We start from the raw sequence: 18,965 nt of genomic DNA on the forward strand, positions 1-18,965 counted from the left end.
TTGGAAACTCTGCGTGCCAATGTAATGGAAACCAGGAAAACTGTTTTGAATGTCAAGTGGTTCAGGGGGCAGGTAGCCATTGGTTCAAATGGCGGTCCTGTTAACGCCGTCAGCACCCAGTTAAGGTTCCAGTTTGGAAACCTGTGAATCATTGGTGGGGAAACCAGCATCACCCCTCTTAAAAAACATTTAAGGAATGGGTTGGAGGAAAGCGAGGTGGCCCCCAGGCATAACAAAATACTACTAAGAGCTGCTGCTTGTCTCTTGATTGTGGCTGTGCTCAGACCCTTATCTAGGCCCGACTGGAGGAACCCTAGCGGACCCTTGACGTCTCGAGACCAAGGTTCCACCGTGTTTGCAGAGCACCAGGACAAGAAAAGCTTCCACGTGGATGAGTAAACCCTGTTCATGGACTGTTTACGCGAGACCAGTAGTGTGTCAAGCACTTTCCCCTTAAAGCCCACTCAACCACACCCGCTCAGTCTCCAAGCTGTTAACTGGAACAGCTCTGGTTGAAGATGGCAGACTGGTTCCTGAATCAGACGGTCTGTTCGAAAGGGAACCTGCCAGGGTGTCTTGACTGACATGTTCAGTAGGTCCGGAAACCACGGACGTTGAGGCCAATAGGGTGTCACTAGAACAATTTCTGCCTTCAGTGTCCGAACCCGCTGGATTGTGCGTTGTATCAGCCCAAATGGAGGAAAGGCATACAGAAGACTTTGTGGCCACTGTGTGACTAGTGCGTTTGTGCCCTGAGCCTGGTGACACGGAATTCTTGTGAAGAACCTGGCTAGCTGTGTGTTTGCGGGTGCAGCAAAGAGATCCGCCACCGGTTCTCACCACCTACGCACCACCTGTTGGAAAACTACTGGGTTCAGTTGCCATTCCAACTCCTTGATGGCTGTCCTGCTGAGCCAGTCGACTACAAAGTTGTTTGTGCCCGCCAGGTGTTTGGCCTTCAGAGAGGAAAGATGCCGCTCTGCCCATTTGAACAGATGCTCTGCCTCGAGCATTAAGCCCTTCGATCTCGTGCCCCCTTGTCTGTTGACATAAGCTTTTGCAGATGAGTTGTCAGTGCGTATGAGGAGATGCTTCCCCTTGATCTCTGGAGCAAAGGCCTGTAGGCCCAGTCTGATGGTCCGTAACTCCAATATATTTATACTGAGCTCCGTCTCCATTGCAGACCATGTCCCCTGGGCTACATTGTGGTCCAGGTGAGCCTCCCATCCATACAAGCTCATGTCTGAGGTCATGATTATGTGTGGAGGATCTTCCAGGCTGACTCCTTGGGCCAACCTCTGAGGTTCCAGCCACCACCTGAGCTCTGTTCTTACTGTCGTAGGAATGGAGACCGAGCGTCTGTGTCTTAGGAGAATTGCCTCCTGGTAGGGCAGAAGGATCTGTTGTAGGGTTCTTGAGTGAAATTGGGCCCACTGAACTACATCGTATGCTGACACCATTGACCCCAAAAGCCGGGCTAGCCTCATCAGGTCCAATGCTGGTGAAGCAACTGCTTCCTGAAGCAGCAGCTGAAGTTTCAAGGCCCTTTCGTTGGTGAGCCTCATGCAGAAAAGTTGCATGTCCAAGACCACCCCCAAGTGTGGAATAGTTTGGGATAGGGTCAGCGTGCTCTTCTCCAAGTTCACTATGAAGCCCAGCCCTTGGAGCCATACTACAGTGAGATGGGTATGAGTGTGTGACTGGTCCTTGGATGGTGCTCTCACCAAGATGTCGTGCAGATAGGGATGCAAGCATACCCCCCATTGTTCTGAGATGTGCCACCAGAATAACCAGCACCTTGGTGAAAACCCTTGGTGCTGAGAAAAGGCCAAATGGCAAGGCCCTGTACTGGAAGTGTCTGTTGTCATATGAAAACCGGAGAAAGCATCTGCGCTGTCTGCAAATTGGAATGTGTAGATATGCCTCAAAGAGGTCCACAGAGGTCAGCCAATCTCCTTTTCTTAGGGCTGCAGGTATGGAAAGAAGGGTTTCCTGGCCACCCACCTGTTGATCCATTTGAGATCCAAAATAGCCCTTGTATCGCCATTCTTTTTGTTGACTAAGGGAACTACTGGCTCTATTGCCCGGATGTTCAGCAGGTGCTGAATAGCTTCCAGGTAGCACAGGTGCTTCTCCGGCCTTCGAGACCTTGGGGTGGGTCAAATCCGGTCGTGTGGAATGTGAACAAACTCTATGGCATATCCCATGGACACTGTGTCCAGCACCCATTTGTCTGAGATGATGCCTCTCCAGCGGGGGCCAAACTCTAGAAGCCTTGCTCCCACTCCGCGAGAGGCCTCTGGGAACCGCCAGTCAGGAGGAGAAGCCCTTTTGGACTCCCTTCTGGTTCCTCCCTGAAAAGAATGAGGTGCCTCCCGATTTAGTGGACGAAGCGTGTCCACCCCCTCTGTCTTGTCTGCCCCAGCGAAGCCTGTTGGAAGGCTGACTATGAAATCTAGAGAGCTGTTTTGAGGAACAAAAAAACTGGTTCTGCCTGCCCTTCCGTTCCTCTTTTCTGGCCATAGGGAGTGCTTTCTTCTTGTCCCTAGTTTCCACCAGGTGGGCCTCTAGAGGCTCCTCGAATAGCTTAGAACCTGAGAAAGGTAGGGCAGTGAGGTGGGTCTGTGACCCTGTGTCCACTGCCCACTGCCTGAGCCAAATGTTACGCCGTGCCACGGTGGAGGCAGCCATAGACAGCGCCGCAAATTGTAGGGTGTCCATGGATGTGTCAGCTGACAGAGCCAAGGCATACGCCATTTTCTTTAAACCATCCTTCACAAATTTTGGGACATTCTCCCATGCCCCAAACTCTTCACCCCACATAAAAAACGCTCTGGAGAAAACTGAGGAAGTGGCTGCAGCTCTGAAGCTATGTCGGCTTCAAAACTCCTGTGAAGAGCCCTTCGACTCGCTTGTCACACTGGTCCTTAGGCCCCCCCTCCCCTTCTGTTGGGATCACTGCAGAGCTAGCAAGGAGAGCAATAGGCAGGTCCACTGTGGGAAAACGCAGTCTTGTCATGATCCTGTCAGCAAAGACGTAATGTTTCTTTGCCCACTTGGCAGGTGGCTTTGGTTTGCATGGTGATGACCATTCAGCATCCCACATGTCATCAAACGCCTGGGGAAAAGGAACTGAAGCCTGCTTAGTGTCCATGGAGGGGAAGGCCTTTTTTGCACCTGCCGAGGCTGACTTGAGTGGGTGCCTCGCCTCCCACCTCAGTCTCTGGCAGTTGCAGCACTCTGCGGGCCTTGGAAAGGAGCGGCTGAAAAACCGCTGGAGCAAAGAGTCTGGGTTGCGTCTGGGTGACCTCTATGTCCTCACCAGAAAGCTCCCCCTCCTCCCTGTCCTGCTCGAGTAGGTCTTCGGAATCTGACAGCACCGCCTGTGGGATAGGGGCCTGCCTGGGTGAGTGTGCCTGCCGAGCCTGAGCCATAGGGGATGAGGAACCTGCATGGGTCTGTGAGGAGGATCGCCTTGCTACCCCCCCCCAGCGCGCTGTGACCAGGGGGCTCCTTGTCACCCCTTGGTGCAACCTTGGCTGGCTCGCTGTGTAAAATGGAGGTGGGGGGGCAATCACGACTTGATTGGAAAGGGAAGAGGACCTGGAATGGCTGTCTCTCAAAGGTGAGCTGCCATGCCCGTCCTCCCTGTTGGAGTCCATGGAGGAGGATAAGTGCCTCCACTTCCCCCTGTGGGAACGCTTCCTCGAATATCTGCGCTTCTTACGTTTAAGTGCACGTGAGAGAGAGCCACTGATTTCAGAAGCAATGAGCTCTTAAACCCTGGTCATGAACTTGGGAAACTGAGAGGGGGGGAGAACATCCATACCTTCGTCTCGGAGATTCATCCCCCCACTGTCTACGCTCTGGGACAGAGAGAAGACTGGTTGCCTTGACTCCTCTAGGTCCCTTGCCTCCCCCACGTGGCAGGGCTCTTGGCAGGAAGGAAGCGGGTGAGGCCATAATACGGCGGCCTTGACTCCCTGACGCTGAGGGAAAAGCGCGGAAAGTCGCTTCACAGGTGAGCCGCATTAGCGGGTGCTGTGAGACATTCTCCAGCGACGAGGCAAGCCTTTGGTGATTGGGGGGGGGAGCCAGAAGCCGCGATCCCGCTAAACGCGAGCGTTACAGAAACGCGGCTCCGCGGAGCGAGGGGAGAGTCTGGCCAGCGGCTGCTACTGCTGGTATGCTGCAGCTAGCCACGCTCCGCCCTTCTTTGGCCTCCGTTCCGACGCCTGTGAACCCAGCCGGGTTCAGCCTGACCTCACAAGCCCCAGACCCATGAAGTGAAGGCAGGGAAGGGGAGGGAAACAGGCAGGGAGTAGGTAAAACAAACATAAGGAGAGGAGAAGATTAGCATAGGAAAAGATGCTACAAGGGAGAAGCAGAAAACAAAAGGAAGAAGCTCTGAGATTAGAGAGGAGAGAATAACACCCGACCTTCACTGACCGCAGGCAGGGCTGGTCTGGAGAGAGGGACGACCCCTGCCCCAGGAGAGGATACCAAGAAGCTTAGAGACCCTGCCTGTCACGACCAGTAGGAGTCATCCCTACTGAGGAATGTCCTCCAGCACTATCTAGAAAACAGTAGTTTCAATTCACTGTCCCTGACAGAAGGGAAGTCTAACAGAAGTCTCTCCTAATTCTCCCCCAGCTTCATTATACAGAAGTAGTTGAAGGACTCACTGCAAGCCAATGACTTGGTCTGAAGTTTAATCCACACTTTTTTAAAGCACAAAGCAACCCTTGTAGCACTTTCTGATAGGGCAATTATGTAAATCTTAACCTTCAGCCAATAATGAGACATAACCTACTGTAATACCTTCACCATGTAACAGTTTTAAGTACATGTCCCGATTTACCTGCAAATATTTGTATGTAAATGTTTTTGCTGATTTTTTTTAACCAAGTTGTCTAAAAGGAGTGATAGCTGCACATACACACCATTGTTTCCAGCTCATATCCTGTGAAAAGCGAAAGAAGAGGGACAGGAACAACACGGGCCATCCCTTCACGAACTGCAGCAACTTGCTCATCAAATTCATGAAGTCTGCCAAAATACACACACATTTGTCAGTGAATGGAATCATAACTGATATGCCTGGTAAACATATGGATCCACAAGAGAAATCTACAAAAGTCTGGGGAAAAAATTCTGGAAGTCTTCATAATAAACCTGGTCTATGATCCCAAGAGTATTAGACGCATTGGAACCTGCCTTATAACGAATCAGATGAAAGGTCCACCCATTTCAGTATTATCTACATTGACTGGCAGCGACTCTCCAGGATTTCAAGGACGAGTCTCTCCCAGCCCTACCTGGAGATGCCAGGGATTGAACCTGGGACCTTTTCCATGCATAGCTGATACTCTGCCACTGAGCTGCAGCCCTTTGCCTGTGACAACCCATGATCGGGGCTCTGGAGAAAAAGCTCCGCTTTTTTCTTTTTGCTCCAGCACTCAGAGAACTTGTTCATCTAGTTGAGTGCCACAGACAGTAAGAGTGGTCATAGTGGCCATTTTGGTGGAAACTAGTGTTAAGTGAGAGGAAGCCCTGTAATTTTTATCTTGAGTGGAATGCACAACACACAGAATAGTAGTATTCCACCAACCTGTAGTTTATTGCCAGCCTCACATACTCAGCTCGATTATCCAGTGTAATATGGGTGTATTTGGAACTAAGTTGAATGTCTTGTCCACTAGCATTTGGCACTGTAAAAGGAAGGCTCATGGCTTCAAATTCTTCAGAAGTCGCTTCATTGTCTCGGATATACATAAGCCCCGGAATGAAATCCTTATCAACCTTTCAAACATAAAACAAACTCACGTAAAGCGTTTTCCACAAAATACTTGTAAACCCAACATGGAAATTGTGTGGGCACTTCATTAACACTATTATAGTTCTGCAAGCAAGCATGCATGCATGCATTTAAGGTGAGATTTATTAGAAAATTACTTCTAAAGATTATCTAGAGAGGTCATGAAGTACTGAGTATTTTTGCAAGTCAGCTGGGAAGAACTGGGATACACTGTCACTGAGGTGCAAAAGATTATGAGATAATGGAGCCACCCTGTGCTCCAACAATCTAAGAAAACAGGAAAATGAAAACACATACAAGAGACGCAACAGCAAAACAGAAAATTCTCCAAAATAAGTATTTCACAAGGAACTTCTTTTATAAGTCATATCCAGATAATCCAAGAGATGGGTCCATCTCCCCAGCCCAGAAAGCCACCAGTGGTAGAGCCACCAGCAGAAACAGTCAAGCTTCAGTTAAGTTAAACTCAGTTTAACCCAGGATTGTCCTGTGGTAGGACAGAAGTATATGTGTGCACACGTGTCCCCTCTAGTTCACGCATAACCTGCCCTCTCCCCTTTCCCACCTCATCCCTTAACACAGATGGAAAGCAACATCTTACCCAACTGAATACACAGTATGCTGCTGGTAATAAATGTGGTCTCCTGGCAATAACAACAACCAGAGCAGAGCCAAGCTAGAGCCTTTCATTTCTCTAATATTTATATGGATGAACATAAGTTTATGCTTGCCTCACTGAGATCAGCAATGGTTAGGTTCATTCCTGCCAACTGCTTCCATACAGGTTCTGCCAGGTTGAGACTCAGTGGACTCCCAGTCCGAATGGCAATCCCCAGCAAAACCCCTTTTAAAAAAGCAAGAGTTTAGGCATTATACAATGAAAGTTTTGCAGAAACTTTAAAAATGTTTCAATGCCAATGTGAAAATTACCCAGGAAACGAAACATGTTCATGTGCAACAAAGACTTTGCTGCAGGGTTTAAGAGAAAGCAGTCTCTGTTTGCTCCCGATTCATCCCGTCCATTGGGAGTCACAATCAGAAGTGGCGTCAGCCCATTCTGAAGTTCCTCACACATTTCTGCTATCGATTCACTGTACCCTCCACCACAATCATCCACAGATTCACCTAAGGGAAAAAGAAGAAAAATGGTGGAAATTAATTTGAGAGCTACTTACAGCTATGTTGGGGGGGGGGGTTAAACGTAATGCAAATTAATAGCTCTCAAATGTGTTTATTTTGCCACACAATGCCAATCTCAAGGGACAATAGGGCTCACATATTTCAAAGTATTTATTGGTCATTAAGAATGAGTTGGACCTACAAACACTCATAAGCTGCAGAAATATTTTTGTTATTTCGTTTATGAAGTGTTTTCCATGAGGCAATTGAAAACAACAATGGGCTGATAACATGAACAAACCTTGGTTATAGCTCATGGTTAGTGCTGAAAGAGCTGAATCAAGAGTCCTGGTTCGGATGACACACTAAGCCAAACCCTGGCTTAGCTCAGCATTGTAGCAGTGAAGAGGAATGGGAAGGAGCAAAGTGACTGCAAGCTCCTTTCGAGAAGCCCACACATTCATGCGGGCTCCCTAAGCCATAGTTCGGCTGACCATTTTGTGCAAACCAGCTCAATGTATTATAGAAAGTGAATAAATGGAAACTTTATAATATTATTAAACTTATTTCAGCATAGTTATAAAAATACAGATTCCGCCTTAAATTAAATTCAGATTTATTCTGAAATTCAATTTTTTTCACCATTAGTACAAAGTCAAATACAAATCATAACCCACTATTATCTAGTATAGCTTGCCCATATGGCTTCATTGTTATTTATTTATTTATTTATTGCATTTGTATGCGGCCCCATAGCCGAAGCCCTTTGGGCAGTTTACAACAATTAAAAACATTAAAAACAAATATACAAATTTAAAAACACATTTTTTAAAAAGCAATTTAAAAACACAAGTTAAAATGTCTGGGAGAAGAGGACAGTCTTGACCTGGCACCGAAAAGGTATCAGTGTTCGCACCAGGTGCACCTCGGCAGAAAGATCATTCCATAATTTGGGGGCCACTGAGAAAGCCCTCTCCCTTGTTGCCAGACTCCCAGCTTCCCTCTGAGTAGGCACTCGGAGGAGGGCCTTAGACGTTGAGCATAGTGTACGAGTGGATTCGTGTCGGGAGAAGCGTTCATCAGGTATTGTGGTCCCAAGCCGTGTAAGGCTTCATAGGTAAAACCAGCACCTTGAATCGAGCTCGAAAACATACAGGCAGCCAATGCAAGCGGGCCAGAATCGGTTTTATATGTTCGAACCGTCTGGTCCCTGTTACCAATCTGGCCACTGCATTTTGCACAAGCTGCAGTTTCCGAACCGTCTTCAAAGGCAGCCCCACGTGGAGCGCATTGCAGTAATCTAACTTGGAGATTACCAGAGCATGGACAACTGAAGCCAGGTTATCCCTGTCCAAATAGTGGCATAGCTGGGCTACCAACCAAAGTTGGTTGAAGGCACTCCATGCCACCAAGGCTACCTGAGCCTCAAGTGACAGAGATGGTTCTAAAAGAACCCCCAAGCTATGAACCTGCTCCTTCAGGGGGAGGGCAACCCCATCCAGGACAGGTTGAACATCCACCATCCGGTCAGAAGAACCACCCACTAGCAGCATCTCAGTCTTGTCTGGATTGAGCCTCAGTTTATTAGCCCTCATCCAGTCCATTGTCACAGCCAGGCACTGGTTCAGCACATGGACAGCCTCACCTGAAGAAGATGAAAAGGAGAAATAGAGCTGCGTGTCATCAGCATACTGATGGCAACACACTCCAAAGCTCTGGATGACCGAACACAAAGGTTTCATGTAGATGTTGAACAGCATGGGGGACAGAACTGACCCCTGTGGAACCCCATACTGGAGAGTCCAGGGTGCCGAGCAATGTTCCCCAAGCACCACCTTCTGGAGACAACCCACCAAGTAGGAGCAGAACCACCGCCATGCAGTCCCTCCCACTCCCAACTCGGCCAGTCTTCCCAGAAGGATACCATGGTCGACGGCATCAAAAGCCGCTGAGAGACCAAGGAGAATCAACAGAGTCACACTCCCCGTCTCTCTCCTGACAGAGGTCATCATACAGGGCGATCAAGGCTGTTTCTGTGCCAAAACTAGGCCTGAAACCCAACTGAAATGGATCCAGATAATTGGTCTCATCTGGAGCTGGCCTGTTAGACTTATACTTATTTGAACTGCAGATTTTATTTCTGCAACTAATTTGTTTAGCTGGAGCGGCTTTCTGTATGGAATCATTTTGACTGATAACTAGTTTACCAAATTTTTGTATAATTCCCTGGAGGGGAGGAATTGTTCATACACTTGATGTTTCTTCTTCTCTCTTCTATCACAATGCATAGCATTAAAGAAAAAGAAAAAATATTAGACAAGTTACACATTTTAAAAAACTCTTACCAACAAATTTGACTTTCCAAACACGATGAGGTAAAAGAAGACTATCTGGGCTGAATGAGCTCATTTTAGCACACATCTGTCCAAAAACAGATTTTGTACCATCTGGACCAGCTAATCCTCCTTTACTTCTAGAACGCTTTACCTGATAGTTAAAAAAAAAAAAAAAAGCACACCTTAATCACACAATTCAAGTTGAACAGACAAAACACTTAAAGCTTAACAAACAGTACTGAGATACTTCTAATCATGTGAAAACTCTCTTTGTGTGCATGCAACTTTGTGTGACCTTATTTCTACATTTCAGGAGAAATTTTTGAAAGCACATACAGTATGAAAAAATACACAAAGAGCCAAGCACCTACATGCAGGAAATTGTGACCAACTCAACTACGTTTAGGATAGTACAAGAATTGTTTTTTAATTCTGCAGCTTCTCTGGTTTGTCTTTCTGTAATCCATGCTCTGCACTTATGTGGGCCTCAAATTCAGGATTTCCAGTTAAAAAGATGGCTGATGTAGACTGACTGGAGAAAGGCCTCTGTCTGAGATTCAGGAGACAACAACACTGAGCAAAAGAGATCGTCAGTGTTATGCAGTTCCTTAAACACTCATGTTTTCAAATGGAAAAAGCATTTCCATCTCTCTGATGTAGCACAGTGTTTCTTAACACCTCTTTGAAATCCACAATAAAGTTCTTAGTATGTTTAAATTTCACAATGGACCAAATTTATTTATTTATTATTTGATTTATATCCCACCCTTCTTCCCAGCAGGAGCCCAAGGCGGCAAATAATAATGCAATGTCAATATTAAAATATTCCTCTACACCTAAAAGCATATTCAGAATTTATAATATTTTCCACCACACCCCTGTCATGAATTTAGTCCTTTCCTCCCACCTCCCACTGCTACAAAGGCAGGGAGGCAAAACAGTCTCTCCTACAGAGTGACTTGGTAATATGCTCCACATTATTATAAAAACAAGCCAAGCTGCCTTTGCAAAGCTCTAGCCAGTGCACTGAAACAATACTTCATATTCAGCCTCTGAAGAAATTACTTTTGAAAAGGCACATCTGGCTTAAGGCTTTACTTTAAACTTTTCCGCACCATTGAAAGTTTTTATCATAACCCACATCCTTTACCTATGTGACCACATGTGATGCCCAAGAGTTTTTTCCTGGACTTTAATAGCACTTGAGACCATTGCGAAGTATTCCAAGCAAAGGCAGTCAAAGATCATGTGAGAATAAAAGGTATAAAAATCAGATCAAGGCTTGCTTTTCTTCTCATATCCTACGAGAAGTGCCACATACACTCAAATGTGCCATCCAGGAGTGACCCGTTGATGACTTCCCTGTTTGTTTTGGGGTTATTTTCCTTTTTTTTAAAATCAACCACACTGAAAAACAAAATGGCAGCCAACCTTTTAATAGGTAAAGAATATTACATGATTAGACCAGACAGGGTGAATCCAGCTTCAATGTAACCACTTCCTCTAAAAGTCTATCAGACATCAAAAACCTCCCTTCTAAATCATGAAGTCAGATGCTGTGGCTTAGATCTTCAGGTAAGTGAATGGCAGGAAATTCATGGAAGAAAAGTTTGTCCATCCCCACTTCTCTGGTACATCTGTCGACACTGCCTAAAAAGCCATTTCAGAGGGTATGGGGAACAATGCGAGATGGGTCATGGGAGGCTGCTGATCAAGGGAGGAATTGCCCAAAATTGGGCAGAGTCCCTCCAGATTTTGGGAAATACTCTCCTGACCCAACAGCCTGCCACAATTATTCAGGATACCTCCATCCCCCACCTCTAGCCGAAGGTTTTCAGGGAGCACAGGTGGGCTATAGGAGAGGAAGGGACAGCAAACTTTCTTTCCATGAGCTTGCTTCCATTCACTTCCTTTAGGATCCAAGGAACTGACTGGATATAGGGTAGGAAGCACTTCTTCAAGATGTTAAATAAATAAATAAAAATTGTTTGGTTTATTTATTTATTAGATTTATATCCCACTCTTCCTCCCAGAAGGAGCCGAGAACAGCATTAAGAACTAGGTCAGGGGTGAGGCCTTTCCCTCAGGAGAAATCTATTGTGGGGAGCATGCCAGTGGTGGGCAGGCTCAGAGTCATCATCCCCCCCCCACACCAACCCAACAGTCCATACTCTCCCCCCTTCCTCACAAGCCTCCCATTCCTCTTCCTCAGTATAACAATTAAGCTTTGGGGAGGAAAGCCTCCCATTGGTGCCACAGAAAGGTAATTTCCCCCAAAGTCTAACTGCTGCACAGGCGGCAATTTCGAGGGGAGACACAGCATATGGAGAGGCCTAACTTTCTCCAGCTGTGACAACCCCCTCATAATACAAAATGCACCCCCACATCCCAATTAGTCTTTGAAAAAGACTACCATTAGCAGTAATATAAGGGGCTGCTTTTTTTCAAAGCCTAAATGCCTTGCAGAAGGACAAATTTCAAGCAAGGGGATGTCACAATAAGGCTTAGGAAAAAAGTTCCCATCCCACAGACCAGTGCTATATACCCTTGTCCTGGTCAAAAGTAGTACTAGGCTTATGTTCAGATTTACAATATGTATTTTTCTATTGATCTAAATAAGGCTCCAGTCACAAGTTAACTCAGCCCTACACAGAGATGAGCACAGAACCTGTACACAGTGGATGATCAGGTCTGTATTAACCTGCCACAGCCTGTTTAATGCTCCACATCTGTTGGACATTGCTTAAGATGCCTATGCACATAGCCCAACTTTTGAAAACCTGATCTACACAATCTTTACCCTTCCCAACTTTTAGGGTCATTACTGATGAAAATTGGCTTGACTTTTATTAACTTCCAGCACCAGCTAATGACTCACCCACTTGCTCAGGAGTTGACTGGCGCTTACAAATGAGAATACATTTTGTCTATGTACTTTACTTCGAGTTGTTTTGTGTACCTTGCTGTAGGACTATTGTCCTAGAGTAGGTTAAGAATATTTTAAATACATAAATTAAAGTCAGGCTGTAGGTACACAAAACCTGTCATGGGCTTATAGAGAATGCTTAGCAGAACTGGAAGAATGGGGAGGGGGCTGGGGAAACCATGGGGGAAATGCTTCCAGAATCCCCTGGCAGCTCTGTGCCTAGTGAGCTTCTTGATGCCCATAACCCCCCTCAACCTATGACAAAGGGAGAAGAACCCTGACTGGCATCCAGCCCAGACTTAGCCTTTGAACAGACAGACTCTAATGAACCGAATGGACTCTGTCAGCGAGATAAGGATGAGGTTAGTTTTTCACAGACAGAAATAACAGTGTCACCAAAGTCACGTAGGCTGGAAAAGAGGCAGATACAGCTAAAAAAAATCCTCATCTCTTCCCAGAAATAGTCCCCGTCATGCTGCAAAGACTGGAAAGTGATATACTTAACTTGTGCAAGTTAGAGTACCTGCCCCTCTCTCTTTAATTAGGAGTGTCGGCGGAGGGAGGAAATCAACAACTTTCCATTGCTTCCACATGCCTAGTGCACCTGCTCGGCTCTTTATCCTGATTCATGCCTAAAATGTTTTGATGCTATGTTCCTGTAATGACTTCTGGAATAAGGCTTTATGCAAAAGCTAGTCTTCAAGTCCTGAGTCTGCTTCTCTGGTTGGGAGCTAGGACTAAACCCTATTTATGGGGCATACAGTGGCCAGGATTCCAGTCTTCTACTATGCAAAAACAAAGTTAGAACCGCATCTGCATAGGTGCCTTACTGCCACGAAAACATTTTTTAGTTTATTTCTTGCATGTCGGGTAGCCTAGAGCTTTTCAAAGGTGTGTAAGTATAGCAGCAGTAATCAGGATTAGTTAGAAAGAGGCAGCATAACAACGTATTACCATTACAATTGCTCACTCTCGAATCCTTGAACATAAAACACTGGAAAGCCCGGCAAAGCGTTTCACATCAGTCTCATATTCAAGGCACTCACAGCATAGTATTCTGACCTGTATTCTGTTGAGTTCTACCACTGGCCCATGTTGCCGATCTCTCACCATAGTTGCTTGCACAACTTTTCTGAAAGCCGCCTCCTATAAAGGAGAAAATTAGGTGGTTAACAACACACTCCTATCCTTCTTAAGATGTTTGCTGGATGATATATCATTATTACTAAACCTTTGTGCTGGAAGGAAAAAATATCCTTATTCCAGGAGATTCCTGCCAGTGCAAGGAGGAGTAACTGGGCAAAATTGAGGCATGGAGAATGGGAGAGCAGGACAGGAGCGAATTTAGTCAGATTCCTATGACTTCTCAGGTCTCAGTCCACGGACATTAACCATATAACATTATGTCTGATAGAGGTGACAATATGTTAAAAATAATCCTCCGTTAGTCAATAAAAGCTCCAAATGACCACCCACATTCAGCTGCACAGCCACATATGGATGTGCAGGGCTCTTACTTAGGATTATTACTTAAACCAGCACTGGAGCATACTTCATATATGGCAACATGCACAGATGGAAATACATCATTGTCCCCATGTGTAAAAAAAAGCACTGGGAGTATACTTAGTGACAAGAGATTTTGTAACAAGCACCCAAACAGTTAACACCCAATAGTGGGGGGAAAAAACAGGATGTGAAGAACACTTGTATTCTCAGGGTACCTGTAAGGGTGCTGTCTCAGGACTCCAGACATGAACACCTACTAGAAACCTCAACTCTTACAACTTTGACTCAAGTACCCTACATAAGTAAACAAAGCAACAATCACATTTTAAAGATTTAAAATGCCCCTAAGTGAAAAGATTCAATCCAATTTCTGGTAAAAATGAATGCTAATAAGCCGATATTGGCAGAAACACACTAGTGAAAACTTATTTATTAGATTCTATATATCCACACCATGATGTTCGTGCAGAAGATCTTGGGATGTAAACATCATATCATTGAAGAGAAGTTAGGACACAGTTTGCATTCATTGCTGTGACAGACTTTTCATAGAAAGTGATTTTAGTGGAGTGCCAAAGGCTGAGATAAATACCTTTCCTTGAGATATCAAAATTCCTCGTAACGTATCAAGTCCCACTGATGGGCCCTGGCCAGTTTCATCAAGGCGTCCCTCAAGATCAAACATGGGAATGCATGGACAAAAGAGTTCAGAAATGTGATGAAGCAACAGCAATCTGTTTCTTAAGGCAATTATAGGAATTTCCTGTAGATGATTGTACTCCATAGGAACCTAGAATAATCATATTATTAGGGGTTAATGTGTACTGAATAATTCCTATTCCATATGAGAGTATCAGGCCTAGAATCCAGACAATTTAGCTAGCCTGTCTATTAAATAATCAGGTTTGCCTTTATTTGTGGCTTGTTATCTCCCAAGTTTTATACATAGCATGGCCAAGGAGGAATTCCTTAGTCTGGTTAGGTGTCGAAAAAGGTGTCCCAACAATGTTGGTGAAAATACTACTACTCTGGATAATATACAAAATATAAACAGAAAGTACTAATCTCTCTGTTCTATCCCACAAAAGACCATCCCATATTTCATCAAGATATTCAAGTATCTTGTAGCAAAATTTAATTATCTTTCCAGTACTTCCTAATGTATTGCTAGCCAAGAGCACAGGTGTGGTTCCTCCCACCCTATTAACCGTTGCACAGCAGCTTGGAATATAGATCTGAAGGCCCGGGGAAAAAACAGAAAAATTCGGGGGTGGGGATTGTTTTTTTCCAAAGCCGTTTTTGTTTTTTTTCCAAAAAATTGGAAAAATTAAACAAAAATAAAGAAAAAATCGGTTATGGAATGTTTTGTTTTAGCATGATGAATAAAATGTTTCAGTGAATTTTGGTTCCCCCCTTTTTCCCAGTTCTTTTTATGGGAATGGATGCTTTATGTCTGCTTGACAATGTGGAGGACTAGCGGAGACATAAATGATTTTCTTTGTTATTAATGTTGATGGTTTCTTCTGTGTTTTTTTAATTGTTTTTTGCCTGCTCCTCATAAACTGGCAAAACAAAAGAGATTCCTTACAGTTCAGGTGTTCCTTACAGTTCAGGATCTTGTAGATCCATTTTGTTACCAAAAAAAAAGTAAAAATTTTAAAAAGTACATTCAATTTGTAATCATTGTTTGAATAAAATGTACTTTTAATATACCAAACATGATAATTTTATGCCAAACCAACTTGTACATAATTACATTTTATGTTCCTGAAGTAACAAAGTGACTTTCAATCTGTAAAATGTGCTAATATTGCATTTTATCAATTTTTCTGAAAATGTCTAGTTTTTTCTGAAACCCCCCGAAAAAAAGGTTTTATTCCATGGCTTCAAAATTTCTGGAAATTTTACATCTCTAGCTTGGACTGATTTGTATGTGCTTTCAGGAAGTTCCCATGGCTTTACAGAGCAAAACCCACATGTGGGACTACAGAGAGAACACAGAGTTGAGACCAAAATAATCACTGTTTTATGAGGGGGGGAAATCTGCAATGTCAAAAAGATGCACATCCTTTTCAGCACTCCTGCAAAAATTTTAACCAGTCCATTGACACTGCACTCCCTCTCTTGTCCTCAGTGAAGTCACCATGTAGCCAAATAGGACTGATTGACTACGTAGCATTGTGATCATATCCTGTAAGCTACATGCTTTCTGACTGGTATTGAAGAACTGCCCTCCCTTTCAAATGACTTTGCCGTTAGCAATGTCATTAAACCAAATCTCACACCGACATAGCAATGTGATACCACTTTATTCCTGGAGATTACAACCCCACTAAAAGACTACTCTTGACCAAAACACTGAAACAGGAAAACATTCAGTGTAACCTTAAGCATAATACTAGCCAATGACTATGAAAAGATCTATCCCTAAGGATAAGTGGGGAAAAAGAAGATTAATAATTTTTAACGCAAAGCCATTGAGGGCTAACAGCATTCTGTCGATACATTTCCCAAGAGCTTAAACACTTGATTTAAATAATTTTACCTGGGTAGGGAGCTTGCCTGCATTAGCAGGCTTACTGGTGGACCAGGCTAAGGTATGTGCTGAGCCACAGGCTACTCTGTTGATCTTTTTACCCTGAAGTGCTGCAACCAGGCGTGGCCTTTGGATAGCATTAGTTGTCCCATCTCCAAGCTGCCCTTCATCATTATCTCCCCATGTATATACTTCACCTAGGCCAATCAAAACAATTATTTTACCACCAAATCAAGACAAATGTAAAAAAGTTACAATCATGGCTTCACAATGTTAAGTCAGAGAAAACATTACATGTCATTTCAACATACAAGTATCAACACTTAAGGCCATTAATGGAAAGGGCAACTAAAATTTAGCACAATTTTTTGAAGATTGGTTTCATGGCAGCTTAATACTAATATATTGTTAGATGCAAAACAAACTGGAAGAAATATCTGAACTCAAAGGACGAATTCTCAAAGTGAGAATAATGTAATGGCATTTGTTTACAAAAGTATCAAGACATAATTTGGACATGAAATGTTTTAAAAGGTCATTATGTGTATTATTTTACTTATTTGTGTTTTTAAGCATGTATGTTTGCTTGGGGAAGTGCCTCAACTCAGTGATAGAGAATCTGCTCTGTATGCAGAAGGCCCCAGGTTTAATCCCTGGTGTCTCCAGGTAAGGCTGGGAAAGATTCCGGATTGAAACCCTGCAGAGTCGCTGCCGTTCAGTGTGGACAATCCTGAGCTACATGGACCACTGATCTGAATCAGTATAAGGCAGCTTCCTATGTTCCTATGGGTGTTTGTTAAATAGCTCTCCTTCCCCACTGCAGCTCTTCTACTTCCTGTGGCAGACTCCCTTTTCGTTTAAAAAAACCACACAGCCTAAAAGCATGGACCTGCCATGTATAATGTCAAGATTGGCCCTCATTAAGAGCTTAAAACCCCTACTGGATCAGATCAAAGATTCTCTCGAATCTGGCATGCTTCTGGGAAGCCAACAAGCAAAACATGAAGGCTTCATTCCTCCTCCAATGCTTATCCATCCCTCAACTTTCATCTGGTAATAACTGATAATCAGAAATACACTGTCACGTTATATTTATTTATTTATATCACAATTATATATATTTGCAACAGACGAACCTAATTATACATAACCAGAACATCACTTCCTTTTCCCTTTCCACCACAAACACTCAAAATAAGAGTACTACAAAAGAAAAAAAGGAAAGAAAATTATTATTTTACATACCATCTTCAGTGCAACAGACACAGTGTAAAGAGCCAGTTGCAATGGCAATCACTTTCTTTCCTTGTAACCCCTGGACTTGTCGTGGTCTCCGAACATGGTCATCTGATCCATGGCCTAATCGATGATAATCTCCTTTGCCCCTATAATCAGAACACAAGTTTCAACCGCTGCATTTGTTTTCTCCTAAATCAATTGAGAGTTCCCAATTATTCTAGCCTGACTTGGGTGAATTAGAGTATACAGATTTTATACAGTTTCATCTCCTAGAATTAATCAGCAAATGGCAAGATAAATCGTTCACCCAATGCCTCCTAGTTTTTGTCCTAAAGAAATGTGGTTTTGTAATGTGACACCTGATACACAGAACTATTATTAAAATTTCTCATAAGAATTTGTCCACAATCTGAAACTAATGCACTTACCAAGTATACACTGCTCCAGACTTGGTAAGGGCCACAGAAAACTGTGAGCCACATTCTACTTTAACTACTCCAACACCCGTGAGAGAATCGATCTAGGGAAGAAAAGGTTGAATACAAGTCAAAAGGTAGGACAACTCCACAGCACACAGCATATAGACACATCTTAAAAATAAAACTAGCATTCTAATAATGGTTTTATTATTGAACTAAAACTAGTTCTTACTTAAGAGAAATAAATTTAAAATAGTCTGATCTCTCTTTCTCTCTGAGATAACAATTTATTTTATCATTTCTATTTAAGCAGGGCTTGGTTTCAAAAGGTACTATTCATACACCCACAGAAAAATAAGCTAGGAGAAATGAAAGCAACATCTGGACATAACTTAAAGTGCTGTTCTCCCAAAGTGATCTCCAAGCAAGTTGGTGATAGCAATATGGTAAAATATCACAAAGAGACAAGATTGACAAGAAGCGCTTTAGCGATTTATAGAGGAGGATACCCTTGACTTTACTGAAGTAGTGGGGATGTAACAAGCAAAACAGACTCCCAAACCAGGAAGATTTTCTGATGAGTTCAACATCAGCCTGAACTCAACTAGGAGTTGTGGTAGATTTTGAAATTTTGATTTACATTTTTGAAGCAAAGGCCCAATGGGACAAAGTATCTCAGTGAGAAAGAATGGTTGATGTGGGCCCCAAGAGACTTCTGCAGTCTTTTATAATCAACATTTCAAAATGAATCTGTTGAAGTTTTAGAAATTGTTGAAATGATAACAGATTGGTGTACAGATTCTGTGATGGAAATGACATCAAACCCTTCCTAAGACTCTTTCTTATATGTATTGTTTAATAAATGGAACCAAATATCCTGTTTAACTGTCAATATATCAATATTCATGCTGTTAGACATTTGCATAACTTTTGATTGTGACAGCTAACTGATCATTATAACCTAGAAAGTAATGTAGCAGATTTATTCTGAACTATAGTGCACATTTACAGTCCCATTTAGCAAAGGCATGGCAATTGCACACACAAATGTGCAAAGGAAATT

The 18,965-nt window shown here is 43.6% G+C and overlaps 1 protein-coding gene across 6 annotated transcripts in view; it reads right to left on the minus strand.

Annotated features, from left to right (window-relative positions):
• HERC2 (HECT and RLD domain containing E3 ubiquitin protein ligase 2) overlaps positions 1-18,965 on the minus strand; it is a 179,306-nt gene that overhangs the window by 3,654 nt on the left and 156,687 nt on the right. For 5 of the 6 annotated variants that reach the window (XM_061626960.1, XM_061626959.1, XM_061626958.1 and 2 more), the window contains exons 82-91: positions 17,912-18,003; positions 17,490-17,629; positions 16,254-16,441; positions 14,301-14,498; positions 13,262-13,345; positions 9,283-9,424; positions 6,749-6,943; positions 6,550-6,662; positions 5,612-5,802; positions 4,944-5,049 (exon numbers count right to left, since the gene is read on the minus strand). In XM_061626960.1, coding sequence (XP_061482944.1) covers positions 4,944-5,049; positions 5,612-5,802; positions 6,550-6,662; positions 6,749-6,943; positions 9,283-9,424; positions 13,262-13,345; positions 14,301-14,498; positions 16,254-16,441; positions 17,490-17,629; positions 17,912-18,003 — 1,449 coding nt within the window. Of the gene's footprint in view, positions 1-4,943; positions 5,050-5,611; positions 5,803-6,549; positions 6,663-6,748; positions 6,944-9,282; positions 9,425-9,709; positions 10,681-13,261; positions 13,346-14,300; positions 14,499-16,253; positions 16,442-17,489; positions 17,630-17,911; positions 18,004-18,965 lie in introns of those variants that run through there. The other variant, XM_061626962.1, reaches the window with a different exon arrangement.

Source organism: Rhineura floridana, chromosome 5 (assembly GCF_030035675.1).
Source record: "Rhineura floridana isolate rRhiFlo1 chromosome 5, rRhiFlo1.hap2, whole genome shotgun sequence".
In the NCBI taxonomy this organism is placed as follows: Eukaryota; Metazoa; Chordata; class Lepidosauria; order Squamata; family Rhineuridae; genus Rhineura; species Rhineura floridana.